The 22,416-nt window shown below is 42.6% G+C and overlaps 1 protein-coding gene and 1 long non-coding RNA gene across 2 annotated transcripts; one reads left to right on the top strand and one right to left on the bottom strand.

Annotated features, from left to right (window-relative positions):
* Positions 1-4,026: 4,026 nt before the first annotated feature.
* Positions 4,027-7,035, bottom strand: LOC140425181 (uncharacterized). The gene is made up of 3 exons (XR_011947778.1): positions 6,892-7,035; positions 4,577-4,680; positions 4,027-4,154 (listed from the first exon to the last, which is right to left on the bottom strand). It is a non-coding gene; the product is annotated as an uncharacterized lncRNA (long non-coding RNA).
* LOC140425180 (anterior gradient protein 2 homolog) lies at positions 6,907-21,820 on the top strand. Its single transcript, XM_072509175.1, has 8 exons — positions 6,907-7,063; positions 7,227-7,403; positions 7,552-7,615; positions 13,796-13,848; positions 14,004-14,080; positions 18,329-18,392; positions 18,497-18,580; positions 21,568-21,820. Exons 2-8 carry the CDS (start codon positions 7,256-7,258, stop codon positions 21,615-21,617), a joined length of 540 nt encoding a protein of 179 aa, XP_072365276.1. The 5' UTR covers positions 6,907-7,063; positions 7,227-7,255; the 3' UTR covers positions 21,618-21,820.
* The last annotated feature ends 596 nt before the right edge of the window (positions 21,821-22,416 follow it).

Genomic DNA, 22,416 nt, shown 5'->3' with positions numbered 1-22,416 from the left:
AGAACAAAGAAATGTACAGCACAGGAACAGGCCCTTCGGCCCTCCAAGCCCGTGCCGACCATACTGCCCGAATAAACTACAATCTTCTACACTTCCTGGGTCCGTATCCTTCTATTCCCATCCTATTCATATATTTGTCAAGATGCCCCTTAAATGTCCCTATCGTCCCTGCTTCCACTACCTCCTCCGGTAGTGAGTTCCAGGCACCCACTACCCTCTGCGTAAAAAACTTGCCTCGTACATCTACTCTAAACTTTGCCCCTCTCACCTTAAACCTATGCCCCCTAGTAATTGACCCCTCTACCCTGGGGAAAAGCCTCTGACTATCCACTCTGTCTATGCCCCTCATAATTTTGTATACCTCTATCAGGTCGCCCCGCAACCTCCTTCGTTCCAGTGAGAACAAACCGAGTTTATTCAATCGCTCCTCATAGCTTATGCCCTCCATACCAGGCAACATTCTGGTAAATCTCTTCTGCACCCTCTCTAAAGCCTCCACATCCTTCTGGTAGTGTGGCGACCAGAATTGAACACTATACTCCAAGTGTGGCCTAACTAAGGTTCTATACAGCTGCAACATGACTTGCCAATTCTTATACTCAATGCCCCGGCCAATGAAGGCAAGCATGCCGTATGCCTTCTTGACTACCTTCTCCACCTGTGTAGCCCCTTTCAGTGATCTGTGGACCTGTACTCCTAGATCTCTTTGACTTTCAATACTCTTGAGGGTTCTACCATTCACTGTATATTCCCTACCTGCATTAGCCCTTCCAAAATGCATTACCTCACATTTGTCCAGGTTAAACTCCATCTGCCATCTCTCCGCCCAAGTCTCCAGACAATCTAAATCCTGCTGTATCCTCAGACAGTCCTCATCGCTATCCGCAATTCCACCAACCTTTGTGTCGTCTGCAAACTTACTAATCAGACCAGTTACATTTTCCTCCAAATCATTTATATATACTACAAAGAGCAAAGGTGCCAGCACTGATCCCTGTGGAACACCACTGGTCACAGCCCTCCAATTAGAAAAGCATCCCTCCATTGCTACCCTCTGCCTTCTATGGCCTAGCCAGTTCTGTATCCACCTTGCCAGTTCACCCCTGATCCCGTGTGACTTCACCTTTTGTACTAGTCTACCATGAGGGACCTTGTCAAAGGCCTTACTGAAGTCCATATAGACAACATCTACTGCCCTACCTGCATCAATCATCTTAGTGACCTCCTCGAAAAACTCTATCAAGTTAGTGAGACACGACCTCCCCTTCACAAAACCGTGCTGCCTCTCACTAATAGGGGAGTCAAAGGTTATCGGGGTAGGTGGAATGTGGAATTGAGGCCTCAATCAGATCAGCCATGATTTTATTGAATGTTGAAGCAGGTACGAAGGGCCGAATGGCATACTCCTGTTCCTAATGTGTGTATTCATATGCTCAATCTGCAACAAACTGTTAATACAGCTTGTGATAGAATCATGAATCAAATCAGCTGAATGGATACTCAAAACCAAAAAAAAGGTTGAAACCATTTTTGCTGTCAAAATGTGTTGATGGATTTGAATAAATGTTGTGTCGTGCAATAGAGAAGTTTATTAACATCATCTGTGGTGTTGACATTCAATTAAATGCAGAGCTGAAGTGATGAATCAGCATGATGGTCATTTTGAATAAATTATAAAATGCCTATAAGATTTTAAACCAATGGCAAAAAGACGAGTCATCCTTCAGACAAACCAGTAATATATAATATGATGTACATAGTGATTTGAAAAGTTGCCAAATTTTCAAAATCATTTGATGTCTCTGGTTACCTGAGCAAGCAGTCAAACCTGTCAGCGCTGACGACAATACTGTGAATTGGTTTTTACAAACACAAAGGTGTGGTAGCTTAAACGGCAATCTAATATACTAGTATTAAACATTTCCAGCATCCACAGTAGTTTCTTTTTGAGCTAATATGTAGAAACATCCTGAGGTTTATCTAGCATCATTAAATTGAGGTCAGACCACTCTCTTTTTAAGAAAATCAAATCTGTTTACCTCCACAATTATGAAAAAAAACATTGCAGGTAAACTCAACATCTTAATGCTTTTCAGAACTTACTGGAACTCAAATCTGCCTTGGATAATTATTTGTATTAACTTGGAGAATGACACAGAGGGAAATGTATCATGTTCTTCAGCAAACGGAGTGAGACACATTTCAAATTCACTATTTTATAATTTTAGGCTATTGTTCTAATACCTTAACTGTATTTGAAATGGGGAAAAGTAATGACCAATGGATCACAATGAAGGGAGTGGTGAACATCAAACATTATATTTGGCAATTTAGATTTACCTAATCGCGTGAAGATCACTGCAGCATCTGTATCAACTGTATTTTGAAAGGAAGAATCACTGTTTAAACTTTGTGCAAAGTTCACTGTAACAAACTGCAGTTTTATGTTTCGGGTGGCTGTCATCAGACTTTGCAAAGTACTTGGTTTCCCGTATTAGTTTAACCTTGTTTGCATGTAGGTTTGGTAGTTTAATGTTTTGGTGTCTGTGGTACGATAATAGGCTAATACTGTTTCTGACGAGGGAACTTTCATAACTGCAAATGCGCGAAGTGCATTTATGCGTGAAATACATTCTAAAACATTCTGTGCAGACCTCAGCCAAACATGAATCCTAGAATGGATCAGCTGGAATGTGGAATTGGCAAGAAGAATGTTTCTGCTGATTTGTTGATAATAGGTGTCAGAAAGAGAAACAATTATTTACATTTTTAATACCAGCACACACCATTTAACACTAAAGGAAATGTTAGGACAACAATGACAATGTAACATGACTTTAAAGCAATTAAACATATTTATTTTATTTTGTCATCTTAATTTTTCCTGGGTAGCTGTGAAAAGCTTTAAATTCTTTCTGTGTGATCTCGTACTCCTCTCAACACCAACGCCTCACCCCAACCATCCACCACCACGCACCCCCCCCCCCCCCGATCTTTGTCAGCCTTTCCGGTGTGTTCACAATGGTACGGATACCTTACATTCACAGACAAATTTAAGACCCTCCTCCTGACCCCAGATAGTTCTTGAGATCAATGGCAGATGTTCCCTGTGGATCAATCATTTGTCACGATGAAATGAAATGAAAATCGCTTATTGTCACAAGTAGGCTTCAAATGAAGTTACTGTGAAAAGCCCCTACGATGCATCCATTCGTAGATTTTCAGGGGTAGTTTCCTCTTTCTGCCATGATCCATTCTTTTAATTTCATTATTTCTACCTTGCACTTTTTATTTATTTTATTCAAAATTTTCTGCCAATTTCTATACTTTCTAGTCCTTTTATGGTGACAGAATATGATATTTGTATAATCAATGATTGATGATGTGATGTGACAATTTAGCTTGGGTCCTGTGCAGTTATATAAACATATAAAAGGTGAAGACAATGGGCTGGATTCTCCGCAGCCCGACGCCGAAATCGCATTTGGCGCGGGGTGGAGAATCAGTCTTTACGTGAGAATCGGGCCCGGCGGCGCTCTCACGATTCTCCGGTCGCCGGAGAATCGCTCATGATCGTATTACACAGCACGGCTGGGGTGCCATTACCAGAGGCCCTTCCAGCGATACTTCTGTCCCGGCGGGCCGGATTCGTGACGGCGTGGTTCTAACAACATCTGGCCGGTCGGGACTCTCGTGCGGCAGGCTGTGGACTCAGTCCACGGCCGCTCTGGTGGGGGGTGGGGGGATCATGCACCGGGGGAGGGAGGGGGGCTGGGGCAGCGATTGGACAGGTCAGATGGAGCGGCGCGGGGCAGATCGGTGGGGCCTTGTTTGTTGGTCCAGGTCCACCGGCTGAGTCCGCCATTGCGTTTGGCGCGGCCGTTGGAGGCCTCCGCCGTGCGCATGCGTGGACTCGGAACTGGAGATGCGGAGGCCCTTATCTGCAGCCAAAGCTGCATGAAGCTTTCCAGGTCCCTGCCAGCTTCCTGCAGGTAAGTGAATTGCTCTTTATTTTTTTCAGGAACGTTTGGAGTGAAACGCCAGCGTTATTATGACAGCGTGGGAACGTAGCCCCATTTTTGGAGAATCCAGCCAAATGAAAAAAACAGCCATTCTTTCCTACAGCCACCACTTGCCAGCAGTCACATGATCTTCTGCAAGAGACAAACATAAAACATTATAAAACCCAAAGCGGAAACAAACTCTGCAAAATTCCTCTCCCAGCCCTTTATGCAACCAAACTTAGTTAAAGTGAACACGGTTTCATATCGGATGCTGGAAATCTTAGAACTCAAAATGATGGAAAAACTCCTCAGGTCTGACAGGTGTTTTTGGCCAACGCCAGTGACCAAAATCGTCCGTCCTCGTTTGCAGCTGGGATTTTCCAAGTCACTGAAAGTTTGGAGTTCTTGGCTGGAACGCCAAATTTTCCGTTCTCACTCGCATCTGCTCCCGTCACGGACGAGGCAGGAAAATCTCACTAGTTATTTCTGTTTCTCACGCCACAGATTCTGTCAAACCTGCTGAATTTGCCCAGCATTTTTTGTTTTCATACGGTTAATTATGAATTGCCTACCTGTTATCTGACCATGCTGAAAACTGGAGCATCTCTCTTTTACAATGAAGCAAATCTGAACTCTCCATTTGAGCATGCAACTTGTGATATAGGTCGACCATCCTCTGGGAAAAGATGAAAGAACTATCTGACATCTAATGAAGCTCTACCTTTACACAATTTAAGCACATCATCAATAATTTGCATGCATAAAACACCTTTAGCATAGTAAAATGTCGCAAGGCACTTAAAATAAGTGTGATCTGACAACATGGCCAATAAAATAACTGATTGGTTTTTGGGAAAGTTGTGGATCTAAATCTGGATCCAGGATTTTTTTTAAAGAATCCCTTAACATTCGGAGATAGGGGGAATTTGCATTTTTAAAATGTTGTGGTTTTTTTTTAGTATATTCTTGATTGTTTTAGATTGATGTGGAATTTCTCAGCAGCTATGGTGGAATTTGTCACAGCTTTCAAAACATGAGCAGAGTTTACAGAGCAGGTTGTTGGATGTGAATTGGCCTAAAGCCTCCTCAGTGAGAAGGAATCTCTTAATTTAAAAAAATATTTTTTCTGCTTTGTAATTACAAAGCAACAACTGGGCAGGAAAAAGCCCTGAGGAAGTGCTGCATAATTGTAATAATGTTGAATTAACACAGCATGACTGTGACATGCATTCTGCTGAATGCCCATTTAATTTGTTAATGTGTGTATTAGTAGGAGATTGGTTCTAAAAGGTCTGGGACAATTAAATGCCAAGGACTAGAAGGGACATGTCCCAGAATGCTGAAGGAGATTACTGAGGTAGTAACAGATGGACTAGCTGTGATTTTCCAAATGACTGGAGAGTGACAAATATCACATCTCTGTTCAAAAGGGTGGGAGGACAGTTTTTTTTAAAGTTAACCTTATGTTAATGGTAGGAAAATAGCCAAAGAACATTAAAAGAGGTCAAATAAATGAATAGTTGGAAAAGTATAAACTGATCACAATTAGTCAATATAAAACTCATGAAGGGTATGTGATGTTTGAATAGCCTGATTAAATATTTTGAGCGAATAATTAAAAGTAAAGATAGGAATTTAGTCGCTGTCATCTTTGTGAACTTTCAGAATGTACCTGATAAGGTGCTGTGCAGATTAAAACAAAATGAGGCAATATGGATAAAGAGGTGACTGATTTCAGATAGCAACGGGTTGCAATAATTAACACTTCTTAGGCTTGATGTAATGGCTATTAGGGCTCCACAGAGATCAGTATTAGAACCTGAGTTTTTAATACATATACATAATCTGTTTTTGGGCAAAATCGGCTGATAATGCAAAAATTACAGAGTATAACAAGCAAGCAGAAACATTGCAATAGGCTACTGGAAAATATAAACAGGCAATGGTCTATTTCCCAATGTAGTGCAGGAACAAAAGAATCTAGATATATAGCTTAAATATCTTTAAAATTGGGTGAACAAATTAAAATTAAAGTCAAATGAAATGTTAGGTTTATATGGAGGGGTCACCATCTCAATATACTCATTGGGAAATAATGCTTGTGTGTGTCCATTACAGATCACTTAGGGAGTCCAAGTTGCTGTGGCAAAATGCATTTTTTACACACGCTTTGTACTTTGGAGTTATGGATAGTGATGAAAGAAGCTCCAACTTTCTTTCCATCACATGGCTGACCAGGAATTTATTCCACTCTTAATATCTGCCATTGGTGTGTGCTGGAACTATTTGTTCTGTTTGGTGGCATTACAAGGATAACCTAGACTGTAAAACCCAACCCCTCAAAGGGCCCAAATTCCGCACATACGGCATGTCGTCAAATAGGCTTGTACTAAAACTTCTGTTTCATCATGAAGAGATAGACAGAAGAATGCTCTGAAACCAGGCCTGAAAGAATGCACGATGTGCCTTGCTGTTGACTTTATGTGAACATTATGTGAAAACAGAGCATTTTTCTCATCCTTAATTTTTTTTTAATGCATTTGTCATATAAATTTGATTTTCTGTTAAAGAAATCCAAAAATATTGCAGAAGCAACATTGGGGTGTGTCCACTATTCATGTCAACCCAGATCTGAAGTTGTGAATCAGCACAGAAGTCGATTGGAATGTAATTAAAACACATTAGCATGCTGCCTGTAAAACTTTTAGCCAATAGCAAAGAGACCAGTCAGCTTTCAAAGAAATCAACAGGTACTGATTTGTCTTGACACGATGTCACACTTTTTAAATAGTTCACTATCTCGATTTAAAATTGCAAAATTACCACGAACATTCTTTATTTTGAATGCTCTGAGTTTAAAAATTCCCAAATTAGAATTGTTACTTACAGATAATCTAAGTAAAGTCCATTCTTCCTGCATTCCCAAATTGGGATGGGCTGATGAAAGGACAGTGACCAATGGGGTGGCGAGCATCAGGTATATATTTGGGAACATAACACTTCGGAATCACAGCTCGGTCACAACAGCGCCCAGCCGGACTCAGCGGAACCTGTTGCAGGTAAGCAGGAGACGCAACTTTTACTTTTGATTTTCGCAAAGAAAGTGAAATCATTTTTTGACAATCTGAAGCACTTCCGAGACCCCTCCTTCTACATCTTTTTGGAATTATTCAGACGTGGTGAATGTCGAAAAGTATTACTTTGCTGATTCTGTGTCCCCAGTAATCTGCTCCAAGTCGAATCCCACCAGGATGCCAACACTTTCGCTTTCCCTGCTCGTGCTGCTGGCGGCTGTCCCGGGTTGTCTGGCCAGAGGTGCAGCCGGTTCCAAGACTGTGAGTCCTCCATCTAAAAGCGAGAGTGAGAATGTGAAGAAATGCCCTCCCAGCTTTTCCAGAGGTAATTCGGTGCTGCAACTTTCCACAGTAATTCGGGCTGCGTTGCTTGATTGTACTTTTCTATCGGTCCAGTTCACTTCGTTTGCGTTCTCTTCACACTTTTCCTGTGATACGGTTTGCAGGTTAATGTTTTTTTTTTCAAATCTTAGGTTGGGGAGACGAACTTAACTGGGTTCAGACCTACGAGGAAGGACTGTACAAATCAAGGAAGAGGTAATGCAGCCTTTTCTAACTAAAAGCGCGCTCTCTGGCGCCTGCCGGTGTTGTTCCTGTACCTGTACACATTCTTCACCCCTCTCTCTCGATTCCTTGGATGTGTCCCGAAAGGATACTCATGTCAGATTAGGTGGTAAATGATGTAGGAATGGAAGAACTCCCGAGATGATTGTAACCCGATTAGGGAAATCCTAGGAATGAAACTCAAAACCTTGCAGACTGTGCTTATCAATGGACCGCGTTCATTTCAACAGGCACCTCAAGGTGGGAGATAGACACACACAGAGAGGAATTACATGGAATGTACATTAAGGGATGGGGGGGTGGAGGAATGTCCCCAGAGGTGGCCACATACAGGCAACCACCCCATTTGAAGCGATCACAGCTAAAACAGGAAATGAGAAGTGTCCCTACCCTGCGAAGAACAATTGAAAGATGAAGGGGGAGGAGGAAATCCATGTACAAAACATTCTCTGGGAAATACTAGGAGATGAAGTAAAAAAGTGAAGTGCAGCGCTGCTTACTTTGTAAGTCATAGAAAGCTCTATGGCGTGTTAATGTGTGTTGCCGCAAAGTCCACATAATAGGTTTAGATTATAACCTGACAGAGCGCTTGGTAGAATGAATTGGACACGGCTTACTCCAGGCACAGATTGAAGTTGAATAGTTTTTTACTGCTGTGATTCTCTCCTGAGCGCTATTTACAGGGAGCTCGTAATCTCTAAAATATAAAAACACAAGAAATAGGAGCTGAGGGCCGCTTCTCTCTGAGCCTGCTCCGCCATTCAACAAGATCGTACCACAACTTGCTGCACTATCCCCATATCCCTGAATGTCCCCACAATCTATTGACCTCTCTCTTGAATGTGTTAACAACTGAGCATGGGCTGTTGCCTGGGTTAGGAATCTGCCCAGAATACCAGACCTTGATTCTCCTCAGGGAGTGACAGTGCCTGACAGGTGTCATCCCAGGAGAACCTCTCACATTCTCATGGCAGTATTGGCAGATGAAAGAATGATTTGTGAGTTGCCTTGTGGCTAGGGAAAGGTCTACAGTGTGGAAAGACTTCCGGAAATAGTTACACCTGACCTGCATCATCAAATAAAATACTTTTTTTTTCTCCTGAAATGAGAATTGATGATTCACAATGTACAAAAAAGCAGAACATTACAATTGCCATTCTAAGTCATGGATCATAGTTGATTGATCAACTAAACCTTTTAGTTACTAATCTTTAGATCATGTTTTATGTGTACATGTTTGTTAAAATCAGAAAGATCCATCTACTCCAGCTTGTTGTGCCTTAGGCTCAATGAGCTGATATGTGAAGCCAGGTCATCGAACAAGCTAATGCAATTTGTCACCTTTATCTCGGTGCTCACTTTGGGCAGGAGTTCCCCTCCCCCTCCCTCCCCTATTAATGGCCTCCTTCACACTCCTCCAATATTCTCCCTCTACCTGGACAACCCCACCCCCACCAGCCGCCTCACACTTGTTCTTGATCTCTTCATTGAGAACTGTCTGCACAATATCGGCTATCTCAATCTCTCCGACCACCTCACTCACTCCAGTCTCTCTCCTTCTGAACTTGCGGCACTCTGTTCTCTCAAGTCTATCTCTGAATTTGTTATCAAATCTTTCAACAAGGATGGTGCTATTGTTTTCTGGCATACTGACCTGTATCTTACGGAGGCTGAGTGCCAACTCTCAGACACTTCTTCCTAGGCCATGACCCCACCACCAAACAGCAAGCCTTTCTTTGCTGGACTGACACTGACCTCACCTCCCCTGGAAATCTTCCAACCTCATAGTCCCCCAACCCCACACACCCCGCTTCTCCCTCCTTCTCAAAATCCACAAAACAGGACTTCCCTGGTAGACCCATTGTATCAGTCTGTTCCTGTCCCACAGAACTCCATGCTTACTATCTTTACTCCATCCTCTCTCCCCTTGTCCAGTTGCTTCCCACCTACATCAGATTTCATCTGATGCCCTATATCATATCAACAACTTCCTGGCCCTAGCTGCCACCTCTTCACTGGCTGTCCACTCCCCACCAGCAGTGTCTGAGGGCTCTCTGCATCTTCTTTGAGCAGAAGCCTGAACAATCTCCATCCACTACCACTCTCATCCGCCTAGCTGAACTTGCCCCCTCATTCAACTATTTCTCCTTTAACTTGTCTCACTTCCTGCAAATAAAAGGTGTGGCTATGGGCCCCTGTTATGCCTGTCTTTTTGTGAGGTACGTGGACATTTCTTGTTCAACTCTTTCACCGTTCCTGAAATGATTATATTAGTGCTGCTACAAGCTCTTACCTAGATTTGGAAAATATATCAATTTTGTTTCCAATTTCCACCCCTCTCTCTCTCCTTCACGTGGACCATCTCCAACACTTTCCTTCACTTCCTTAACCTCTGTCTCCTTTTCCAGTGAGAGACTGACCACCAATATTCATCATAAGCTCACCGACTCCCACAGCTACCTCGACTACAGCTCCTCACACCCCACTTCCTGTAAGAACTCCATCCCATTCTACCAGTTTCTACACCTCTGTCACATCTATTCCAATGATGCCACATTCAAAAATAGTGGGCAGGATTCTCCTTCCTGCTGCACCAGTTTTCTGGTGCGGCATGCCCCCGCTGGCAGCGGGATTCTCCGTCCTGCCAGCCGGCCAATGGCAGCCCCACACCATCGGGAAATCCCCGGGCATGGGTGTGCTGCTGGCACAACGGAGAATCCCACTGGCGGAGAATCCAGCCCAGTGCTTCTGACATGTCTGCCTTTTTCCTTAACTGAGGTATCCCCCACACTGTTGCTGACAGGGCACTCAATAGTGTCTGACCCATCACCCGCATCTCTGCCTTCCGTCCTTTCCTCCCAGAACCATGATAGGACCCCTCATCATCACTTTTCACCCCACAAATGTCCGCATTCAAAGGATAATCCTCTGCCATTTCTGCCAATTTGAACATGATGCCACCACAAAACACAAATTCTCCTCACCCCCTCATCAGCCTTCTGCAAAGACCACTGCCTCCATTACACCCTGGTCCACTCCTCCATCACCCACATCCCCTTCCCAAGCTATTGCAGAAGGTGCTACATCTTCCCCTTTACCTCCTTCATCGTCCAAGGCCCTAAACACTTTTTTTTTCTGGATAGGCAGTAATTCACATGACCTCCACTGTATAGTACTGAAACACAGACCGGGTGACCACTTTTCAGAACACCTTCTCTCAGTCCACAGGCATGACCCCAACCTTCCTGTCACTATCTTAACTCACCAGCTTGCTGTCATTCCCACATGCCAGCCCTTGGCTTCGCAATGTTCCGGTGAAACCCAATGCAAACTGGAGGAACAACACCCTGTCTTCCATTTAGGTACTTTACAGCTTTCTGGACTGAGCATTGATTTCAACAACTTTAGACTGTGAACTTTTTCCTCCATTTTGAGCCTTTTTTTAAATCAATATTTTTTTGTCACTATGGAACCTCGCCCTCCCTCCCCAAAGACTTGTTCTTAAGTTTTGCTTTCACTGAGCACGGATCTTTGTTCTATCAATACATTCTATTATCTTACTTTTATGCCACTATCAACAGCTTTTATAGTCCTTATATAGCCCTTAAGGGCAGTACAGTGGCACAGTGATTAGCACTGCTGCCTCACAGCGCCAGGGACCTGGGTTTGATTCCAACCTTGGGTGACTGTGTGGAGTCTGCACGTTCTCCCTGCATTTGCATGGGTTTTCGCCCACAGTCCAAAGATGTACAGGTTAGGTGGGTAGGCCATGCTAAATTGCCCCTCAGGGTGGGGTTGCAGGAATAGGATGGGGGTTTGAGCCTAGGTAGGGTGGTTTTTCGAAGGGTCGGTGCAGACTCGATGGGCTGAATGGCCTCCTTCTGCAGGGATTCTATGATTAACACTTCCTTTGCCTTGTGCCGTAAAGCTTTTTTTCCAATCTCTCCTAGCTCACACCTATTATTGACCTTCTACTTTGCTCCACCTGCTGCACCCACTCTTATACAGTATATAATCCATCGCTTTTCTCCCTCTCTTTAACTCTGAACAAAAGTTATACAGATCTGAAACATTAACTGTTTCTCTTTCCACAGAGGCTACCAGACCTGCTGAGTTTTTCCAGCATTTCCTGTTTTTATTGAAACTTGTGACAATAAGCGATTTTCATTTCATTTCATTTCATTTCAATTAATGGCGCAGAGGCTTGTATGGGTGCATTCAGCTCATTATGGCCCTGACTTCAGAAAAGAAAGGCCACCAAATACTTCATGGAGAACATGTTGAACAATAAGGATGTGTTCCTAGCAGATCCCTCCTTGTTATAGAGCCAATCGTTCTTGCTGCCATTCTCTTTTCTGGACAGGCCTCTCAACAGCCTTATCCTGAATGCGGACTTGGGCCACTACCACTTTACACAACGTAAAAGGGTGGCACCATATAGATTGCCTGCAGTCCATCCCTGATATTGTGATTGACATTCTATCTTTGACCTGTAGCATTCCCAGTGTATCATTCGTAGTGTGTCTGGACCACCTCGGGTATTTAAGTGAGATGAACTCACAGTATCATGCGTGGTCTGCTTATTTGAGAACTGAGACAGACAGAACCCGATGAGCATGGCTTCTATACAGGGAAAGTAATATACCCCACTCTAAGAATTTCTATGGTGCTGTCTGCATGTAAGATATGACACACTGAAAATAATGTATGGCTCTTGGCTGATGTTTTGGACTCCAGTAACCATTGAAGGATCTTACAACAATGTTCCATCTGAATTCTCTGTGCACAGCCAGATTATCCCTGTAACATGTGCATGTAACCACACATGCGTGCACCTTAAAGGAACGTTTCCTGTGCAACACATTCCTGTTTGCACGGCCTCAGCAGAGAGGCAAAGTTGCTTTACAGCACTTCTTTTTACATATTAAAAAGTCTGATATTTATTTCCCTTTAAGGATCTGACCTTAAGGCAAGTTAGGGCAACAAGGGAGGATGGGTTCAATAACAAGGAGAGAACCACTGGGGAACAAAACATAACTTTTTGGATAGCCTTTTCCAAATGCATAATAAGTGTTTGAAGTGATGGTCTGATGTAGAAAGCTTACTCAGCTGAGGTTGATCCTGGATCAGGTCTTGACCAATTAGACAATTCAAAACTATCCCAGTGCAGGTAATCAGCAATGAATAAAGGTCTTTCAGCCCATCTTAATTCTTCATCCAGACAAGTCCCAACGTGAGTCACCTGGACTTGAAATGTTAGCTCTGTTCTCTCCCTACAGATGCTGCCAGACTTGCTGAGATTTTCCAGCATTTTCTCTTTGGTTTCAAATGCTAACGTCACCCAATTATATAATTGAATTGATTCTTAAATGATTTAATGATTCCAGGGATTTTGTTCTCATTAATTAATCTGGGATTTGTTTAACAGTTTTATGTGAAAATGAGTTTCTTGATTGTCAGTTACAAAATTACTATTACTATTTTGAGCTTTTTTATTTGCATGTTTAACATTGAGTCGGTTGAGGCTCCTTGTTCTCTTTCAGATTCATCCTTCGTCAACTCTTTTTCCTTCCTAATTTTAGCACTTTATACTTTATTCTGTAGTTGCCATTATTTGTCCAATCCATTGTGTAATTTCTGAGTTGCAAATTCCAGTCTTTCTTCTAGTTTGGTATCATCTGCAAACGTAATCTCTTTGCATTTGAGTTTCTGAATCTCGATCATGTACGGGAACATTCCAGTTAGTGTTTCGTCCCTATCCCGGCATAATTCTCTCAATTGTTAATGGTACATGTGCTAATTACTAACCCAAATGGCTTGTAATATAATACTAAATTGTTGGTTACAGTACACTCAAATGTCACAATTGGCTTGTGTGGGTAACAAAAGACACTTGTATGAGCTTTAAGTTAAATGAGAGAAGCAGACTTTAAGAAACTAATTAAACCTTCAATCAATGCTGATCATGTGCAACAAGAATTCCAGTCCTTTTCCAAATGTAAGCTTTTTAAATATGCGCATTTCATCAGATTTAAACAATGAAACTCATTGGAGTATTCCTTTGTTTATTTCCTTGTGCATTGACCAGCTGATCTGACATTTAGTTATTTTATGTTAAATAAAAAATCATATTGTATTTTCCCCCCATTTTAGCAATCGACCATTAATGGTTATACACCACTTGGATGACTGCCCATACAGTCAAGGTAAGTAATCACTTCAATAATTAATTTTCTATATATTATATTTAATTGTGCTTTAGAGTAAAATAGATTCTAAAAATGTTTTGCCTTTTTTTGGAAGATTCAATATCACTTCACCCAGAAAGGTTACTTGCATTGTACTTTTTTTCTAACAACAGCCCTGAAGAAAGCATTTGCTGAGAATAAGGAAATTCAAAAAATGGCAAAAGAGGACTTTGTTATGCTTAATCTTGTGGTAAGAGAGAAAATAAAATATTAAAAAGCACTTTATGTAACAGCATAGGAAACTAAGAGTTATGGAGGTAATTATGAATTTAAGCTATTTTTGAACCATAAAATTCCTACGGTGCTAAAGGAGGCCATTCGGTCCTTTGAATCTGACTCTCCGAAAGAGCACCCTACCGAGACCTACGCCCCTTACCCATCCCCTTAAGCCCATAACCCCAGTTAACCTTCACATCTTTGGACACAAGGGGTAATTCAGCATGGTCAATCCATATCAGCTGACTGTGGGAGGAAACCGGAGCACCCGAAGGAAACCCACGGAGACACTGTGTGGAGTCCAGATGCTCCAGTTTCCTCCCACAGTCCAAAGACGTGCAGGCTAGATGGATTGACCATGCTAAATTGCCCCTTAGTATCCAAAGGTTAGATAGGGCTATGGGGCTAGGTTGGGGGGCTGGGCCCAGTAGGCTGCTCTGTCAGGGGGCCGGTGATGACTCGATGAGCCGAGTGGCTTCCGACTGCACTGTAAGGATTCTATGATTGTGTACTGAAAGATTGTTGGTCAGGCAGGATTTTCCTCAATTAAAGATTGTTTGTTATTTGCTGTTTTCCAGGTTGTTAATCCTCAAGTGCATTCTAATTAAGACACCATATTTAATTGACTGTCTGTTTTGCCATCCCTTTTGAATAAAGGCATGAAATTAACCAGTTTCCAATTTACAGGAAATTCCCCAGTGGCCATTAATTGTGTACAATTGTTAATGATCCACAAATCCCCTTGGAAATGATTACCATCTAACCCTGGAGATTTATTTTATTTAAATTCCTTCAGTTTGTGTCAGAATTATTTTCCATTTCAATAAAAATCATTGGTTTTGCTTGCACTATTTCTCAAGAGAACAGTTTTTTTCCTGTGAATACTTTAATGAAAAAATCAGTTTGATCGCTTGCTATTTCATAACAGAAATATTAAGTGACAAAAATGTGAGAACAGGAAATAAGTTTGTTTTTGTATGTAGTGTCCAAATGTTTAGTTTAATGCATACTTGTATATATTTATAGGGTTTACATATGACATATTTTTGAGTGTAGGTAAGTGTTAGGATATGCAGAATCACTGTAGATTATGACCAGTGAATAAGACTACCCCATTTTTTGGCATCAGAAATCTGACTATCAAGACATTCTTACCTGGTCTGCCTTGATGTGACTCCAGACCCACACCAATGTGGTTGACTCTTAACTGCCACTTCAAGGGCAATTAGGGATGGGCAATAAATGCATGCAGAACCTGTGACACCCATGTTCCACGAAAGAATAAAAAATAAAAATAAAATAAAAGCATTGCCAAAATGACCTGTTCCAGGCAGTCATGATAGAACGGCAAAAACACACGTCCCCATTAAGTTGCATTAGCAAAATAGATGACTGCCCAGCAGTCAAACTGGAGTGGAAAAGTTTGAAAAAAGTTCTCGTGAAAATGACTTCTTGTGAAAATGACAGGGCAATAGAAAACAAGATTCACAATGGCATGTGTCTACAAGGCCAATGGAGCAAAATTAAGTATATGGTAATTTTTAAATGTAAAAACATGCTGAATATGGTTGACTGAAAATGGAATGTATGCTGTGTGGTGCCTGGTGGCCTATATAGAAAATACCATGGGTGGGATTCTCTGACCCTGAGGCTAAGTGTTGACGTCGTCGTAAATGTCGTCGCGTTTCTGAACGGCGTCAACCTGGCCTCAGGAGCAGCGATTCTGACCCCTACAGGAGCCCAGCACGACACTGGAGTGACCCACGCCGCTCCAGCTGCTGATCCCGGCGTCAGATGGGCGCCGCGGGTCTGCGCATGCGCGGTGGCTCCCTTCTCTGTGCCGGCCCCAATGCAACATGGCGTAGGGCTACAGGAGCAGGTGTGGAACAAAAGAGGCCCCCAGCCCAAGAGGCCGGCCCGCCGATCGGTAGGCCCCAATCGCGGGCCAGGCTACAGCAGAGGCCCCCCCCCCCCCCCGGGGTCGGACCCCCATCTCCACCAGGCCGCCCCCGGATCCATTCACGCTGAGCTCCTGCCGGGTAAGACCAGGTTAGAACAGCGGCAGCTGGACCCAGGATTTTTTTGTAAGGCCGCTCAGCCCATCCCTGGCCGAGAATCGCAAGGGGGGGGGGGGCGCTGTACCAGCGCCGCACCGACCGCGCCACCACAATAGCGCCGATCTTCCGCTCTCCGGGGAATCGGCGGACCGGCATTGGGGCGGCATCGCGCGATTCACGCCCGTCCCGGCGATTCTCCGGCCTGGGCTGAGAGAATGCTGTCCCATTTATTTGTGTTGGACATGTTCACAGGCACCTCTTGATCTCATTTATATGGGATCCGAAGTCATTGCATCCATATTACAGTAATACCACGGGGTCTAACACCTATAGTTCAACCTTTAGTGTGTAACTCAGCATGTCATTAAAGGATCATGCTGATGACCATCCAAGGTGCTGATGACAAGAAATCGTCCTGATAGCTTTGGAAAGGAAAGCCATGTTGACATCTTGGTCAGAAAAGGTGCAAGATATTTTGGCAATTCTAATCTTTTCTTAGTGAACCCACAGTATTAGCTGTGCCCCTAATGCATTTTAAAGGTATAATAGTGGGAGTGATGAAAAATGAGGGTAAAATAAAAGTGCAATAAATGGTCTATTTTAAATAGAATTGCATTGTTCTTTAACACTGAGCAGTTCACAGGTTATAGTATAACCTACTGGCAATAGAACTTGCATTCAGTATCTTCAGTAGCACACATTAGAATTTCAGGACTGAAATTTTGCTCTAGAGTCAGCAAGTTGCTAACTTTCCAAACGTGACTGGGAGAAATATCCCTGAACTATCTCATTTTCATTTTGGGGGGTATGGGGGAAAGTTGTGGGGGGCAGTTGCTAATTGGAGTCCACTGCCTCTGGAAACTGAGCAAAAGCAGGCTATTTAAAATTACTACCTTGGTGCTCTGAGACTTGGTCCCAGTTGTAAGAAAAACAGTAAAGCAGAAAGCAGTCCTCTAAGCCCTCATCCCCCACACACTGTCCATGCCCCATTCATATCAGATCATTCCAACTTATCGCCATCCATGCCAACCATTTATCCTTACACCCTCCATGCCATTAGCCACCATGGGCAACCTCAGAAACCATGCTGAGATGAACTAAAATAAAGTTCTAGCTATCGATTACAGATGTCAATTTTTTTTTTAAACACTCTCATTGATAAAAACCCATTCATCACTTAAAGCCCTTCAAGAACTTAATTCAAAAACAAACCTTTGCATTCATAGCCCCACATCAAAAACAGCTAATTACTTTATAACCACTTGCGGCAATCAATCAAACTCTGAACATGCAGACCCCCACTGTGATAATGATAGGATGTGGAATCCGTTTGTCACACTAATCCTATGATAACTTTCAAACATCTATTTTAATTGCAAGCACCAATTTGTATTCTCAGCTGAGGGTCGCAGCAAGCTGGGGTTTTATTTCTTCAAAGTTTAAAGGGCTGGGATTTAAATTTCTTGACTTTTTCACAGTGCCACAGAGTGTATCCACTTTTTGCGCACATTAATGCCCACTATTAACACTCCCAAAGAGGTACCTATCCTTTCCAAATAACTCTGGTACATTTGGAGCTTTTCCTCAAATGTCTAAAGCCCATGAGTTGTTTTTCAGAAACCTGAATAGTGAAAATTACTTTTGAATCATGGCAACTGCACTTTTAAATGTGTTGCTGCCTCCTTGAACCATGGATATGGGAATACTTCTGGCCCCTGTTTTGTCCCCCACCCCAGCAAAAATAGTGGGTGCTGGGTTCAGGGGCAGGACTTCTGGGAATCTGGGGTCTGGCACCATTTTGGTTAAGGTCCAAAGCCCTTCCAACTCCATGAAAATTTAGGCCTCCATCTATGGGTGCATCTATGTCTGGCTTCTCTGTCAGTGATTTTATTCAGTCAGCTTGGCCATTTCAGGAATGAAAAAAAACAAAGGGAACAAACCTATTCATGCTACACTGCTAGCATGTACCCCAGCTTATTGAATAAAGAGCAGGTGTGCGCTATCTACATACAGATTTATACATTGCATTCTTTCTTTTAAATATATACTTTGTATATGTTTTGTATATGTATTGTTTGCATTACCAATTGGCATTGCTGGATGCAACTTTGATTCTAATTTATGACATAACTACAACTGCAACTAAATTTTCATTTTCATTTCAGTTTGAGACAAATGACAAAAATTTGTGGCCTGATAGCCAGTATGTTCCCAGGATAATCTTTGTAGGTAAGAATTTTGTTTTATGTGAGGGATATAGTTATATTGGTTAGTATTCCCAGCATTTAATATGTGTACTTAAGTATTGAGTGTGTTTTTTTCTTTGAATACAGATCCCTCCTTGACAGTGAGAGCAGATATCAGAGGGAAGTATGACAATCGTTTATACACTTATGAATCTGGTGACATTGACCTCTGTAAGTCCAAGTTGCTTCTATTAAACTGTAAATATATTTGTCACAATTCTTAATGGCCTGAACACATCCCCGTTGACTCCAGCAGCTCCAATGCAAATTGGACACCAATGACCATTGATTGGCCAAAAGTGGGACTTCCACCCTCACTCAGAAGGAAGATCTGCCGGCCAATCCAATTTGGCCAGTAGCTCTCCAGTCCCTCCAGGCACAGCATTGCCGTGGGTGGAAGAGGCATTGCAGGGAGCTGCCTGGAACAAAGCCCCGGGACCCGAAGGACCGGTAAATAGCTGGGATTCCAGAGTGGGGATTGTAGGGAATGTCTAGGGCTTCACCAGGGGAACAATTTTGAGTGTTACTGGATAGACTGCGAGGGAGGTCCAGAGACCATCGGGCTTTAAGGTGGGGGTGCCTCCAGTCACCCCGGGATCGAACTTTGTCTTTTTCTGGCCTGAGTAGGACCCTGAGCTTCTGATTGTCCATTGTTTTAACTCTTCACCTTACATTCAAGCTGACCCCTCTATCCTCAACCTCCTGTAGAGTTCAAATAAAACTCAGGAGCAGGAATCCTGGATGAATCTCAGTGTAAGCTCAAAGAACAGCATCTTATCTCTCAGTTAGGCACCCTGCAACCTTCCAGAGTCAGTGCTGAGACCATAATCTCTGGCCCAATTTTGTTTGGGCAAGTAGTGTTGAATTTCTGGTTGTTATTCTGTAATCCCTATTGGAAATGTAGATTTAGGGTTATGTAAAATTGGTCTCAGTTGTAACATCTCCACAGTTGAATAATCTGCTGGCAATGGCAGTTTTTAGTTAGCCTGTGGGACCGTATCCAAATGGCAAAAAAAGGACATGAAATTGTTGAGTACACACTTGTGATTTCCTGATGCACGCTTCCAGCAGGCAAGACTCCAAACCAGGAGTGCACATTAGGAACATTGATCTTTTAGATCTCCCTCATTGGTAAATTTTAAGTTTTGAATTTAAATTACAGCTTTTCTGAATTGCTTATAGAAATCACTGAGAAAGATTTAATTGAACTTGGGAGGTCTGGGTTTTAAAAAGATATTTAACATTTCAAAATTTGTGATTTCTTGGTGATGAAAGCTATTGTAAGTGTCCATGCCTATTCAAAGCTGTTAAACCATTCATTTATCATCTGTGGTCCATCTGTAGTTGTATTACTTCAGGTCTTGAGATTAAAGAAGCTGGTGCTATTTGCATTAGAGCAGAGCAGATAAGAGGCAATCTGATTAACATAATCAAACATGGAAGGGTTTTGATGGGACAAAAGGAATAAACCATTTCAGTTGGCCAGGAATTGGGTGGTATGAATTTATTGAACGAATGTCCAAAGGATGAAACCAAAGGTAGTTTGTTTTTATATCACGTGCTTGTTAGAACATGAAATGCACTGCCAGAAACCATGGTGGAAGAAGAATCTGTAATAGCTTTTAGAACAGGTACCAATGTCAGGGAAAATAAAGGGCAAAAATGTGTAAGTTCTTACAAGCCAGTATAGATGTAATAGTTTGAATGGCCATTGCCTATGCTGTAAAATTCTATGATTCCATGATCTGGCTTCATAATAACTAAAGGAAAAGCCAAGAAATTTAAAATGTTTGTCTGAGTGCTACAACCACAGATTTCCATTTGTTGGAAATAGAGCTCAACGTTGGTTCAAATTCAGTGTTAACTATTGCCAAGCTCTTAGCTAAACTATGATAAAGAGTACCTCATGCTGGTGGGAGAATTACTGACTATATTGCATTCACCTCATCAAAGACAATACAAAGTGGTGCTGGCAAAGAATGTGTGTAAAGAAGCTACGGGCCATTCCATGCTGTCAGTTGAAGTAGAACAACCAGGATATTAGTAACCTGAAATACGGTTTCTAGGCCTTAAAAGATAGACATCTAAAACATTAATTTTCTTGATCCCACCTCCAGAAAAATCCAAGCTGAGTTTTTCAAATGCATATAAACATCAGTTACATTCATGTCAAATTTCCTCTGGTTCAACATCACTAATCAGTCCCAAAAACAGATTTGGGCCTCTTTCAAACTGAAGTGTGACTTTACCAAACAAGATCAAAGAGTAGCATGTGGCTGGAATGTTTTAAATGCTCACAGTAATTTCTACCAGTTCAGAAGTACTGGGGAATATGGAATATATTCTAACAGATTATGGGGGGTCTTCTCCGACCCTCTGCGCCGAAATCGCACTCGGCGCGGGGGCGGAGAATTACCTAAAATAAGATCCCACACTGGCATGCAAAATCACGATCGACGCGGCGCCGATTGGGGGCTGTTGAAAGCGGTCTCCGCGCTTGACCTCCTCCAAGTCCCACCGGCTTAGTTCACATGTGGTCCCACCCGGCGGGACCTTGGCGTTCTGGCTGTGGGGGCCATCCTGTTGGGGGGGGGCGGGGGGATCTGACTCCCGGGGGGGACTCCACGGTGGGCAGGCCCGTGATTGGTGGCTACCGATCGGCAGGTGCGCTCATTCAGGGGGGGGGGGGGGGGCGCCTATGTTCCTCCGTGCTGGGCCCCTGTAGGGCGCTGCCATGTTGTGCAGGGTTGGCGCGAAGCTGGCCGACACGTGCATGCGCAGTCGCACGGGCATAACTGCAGGGCCCCGCCGGCAGCCGGAGCTCGGGACGCATGTCAGGGCCCTGCTAGCCCCCTTGAAGGCAGAGCATTACCCCGGACTTTCTCGGAAAAAGTACTGAGTGATTCCCGCCTGTTTTACGGTGGGTGTGGGGACTTTGTCCCCAGAAGGGAGAATCCCACCCCATAACTCACAAGAACACCCTCCAAACTCATATTCTGAAGTTTCTAGAAATGGCAAACTGTAACCAATGTAACTGTGTGAGTAATCACAGAGAAATAATCCAAGAAATAATCTGCCAAAGTCAGAACTGCTGCATTTTATCATTGTTTTTAAATTGTCTACCATACTTGACTAACCAACATTCTCTTTTTCTTCAGTGGCTTCAAACATGAAGGCAGCGAAAGTACTGTTGAAACATGAATTATAAGAGCTTGACGTCATCTCTCTACCATAAGCTTTATTAGTTACATAATTTCTGTACAACACTTGTAACCATAACATTGCGTAGAGTCATTGCATGTCACTGTCCTAGTATTGTTATGTGCAAATAAAAGTGTAAATAACGTTCTCTCAATATTGGGCATTTCAACTTGCTGGTGATGACATTTTAATAAATCCTTTTGATACCTATGTGCCCAGTGTCTGTGATTCTTAAGTGAACAGACTGTGTAAGAGGTTCTATTGTGTGGTTTTACGACCTATTTACAGTTTAAAATATGAAAGAAACTTGCATTTATGTAGTGCCTTTCATGACCTCAGGATGTCCCAAAATATTTAACAGCTAATAAAGTACCTTTGAACTGTAGGCACTGCTTTGTGATATGCCTCAAACTGTTGAAAATTAAACCTTGATGAGTTGGCAAGTAATACTTTATGACATGTGAATTTTATAATGGAGAGTACATTATAAGCAGATTACATTCTTTACTAGTTAATTATAAAACATAGTATTGCCAATAAAAGCTTGTTTATTCCGCTCAGAATTACCTATCCCTTTTAGTAGGTACTATGCAGTTTTAATATATTGGATGTTTACATTTAAAATATTTCACTATGTCGCACTTTCTGGTGTTTTTCATCAGAGTCTCGTCTATTTGCAAATGTAAAGTAAAGTTGCCATAGTCCCAGATGACCATAGGCTGCTTTCCCCTTTGAGGGGGAGAGCTGACTGGTGGTGGTTTAATCTGAGGATCACCACCCTTCAGGCAAAGGGCAAGGTTGAGAAG

This window comes from Scyliorhinus torazame, chromosome 6 (assembly GCF_047496885.1).
Source record: "Scyliorhinus torazame isolate Kashiwa2021f chromosome 6, sScyTor2.1, whole genome shotgun sequence".
Taxonomy (NCBI): Eukaryota; Metazoa; Chordata; class Chondrichthyes; order Carcharhiniformes; family Scyliorhinidae; genus Scyliorhinus; species Scyliorhinus torazame.
This window is presented reverse-complemented; position numbering and strand designations above follow the sequence as displayed.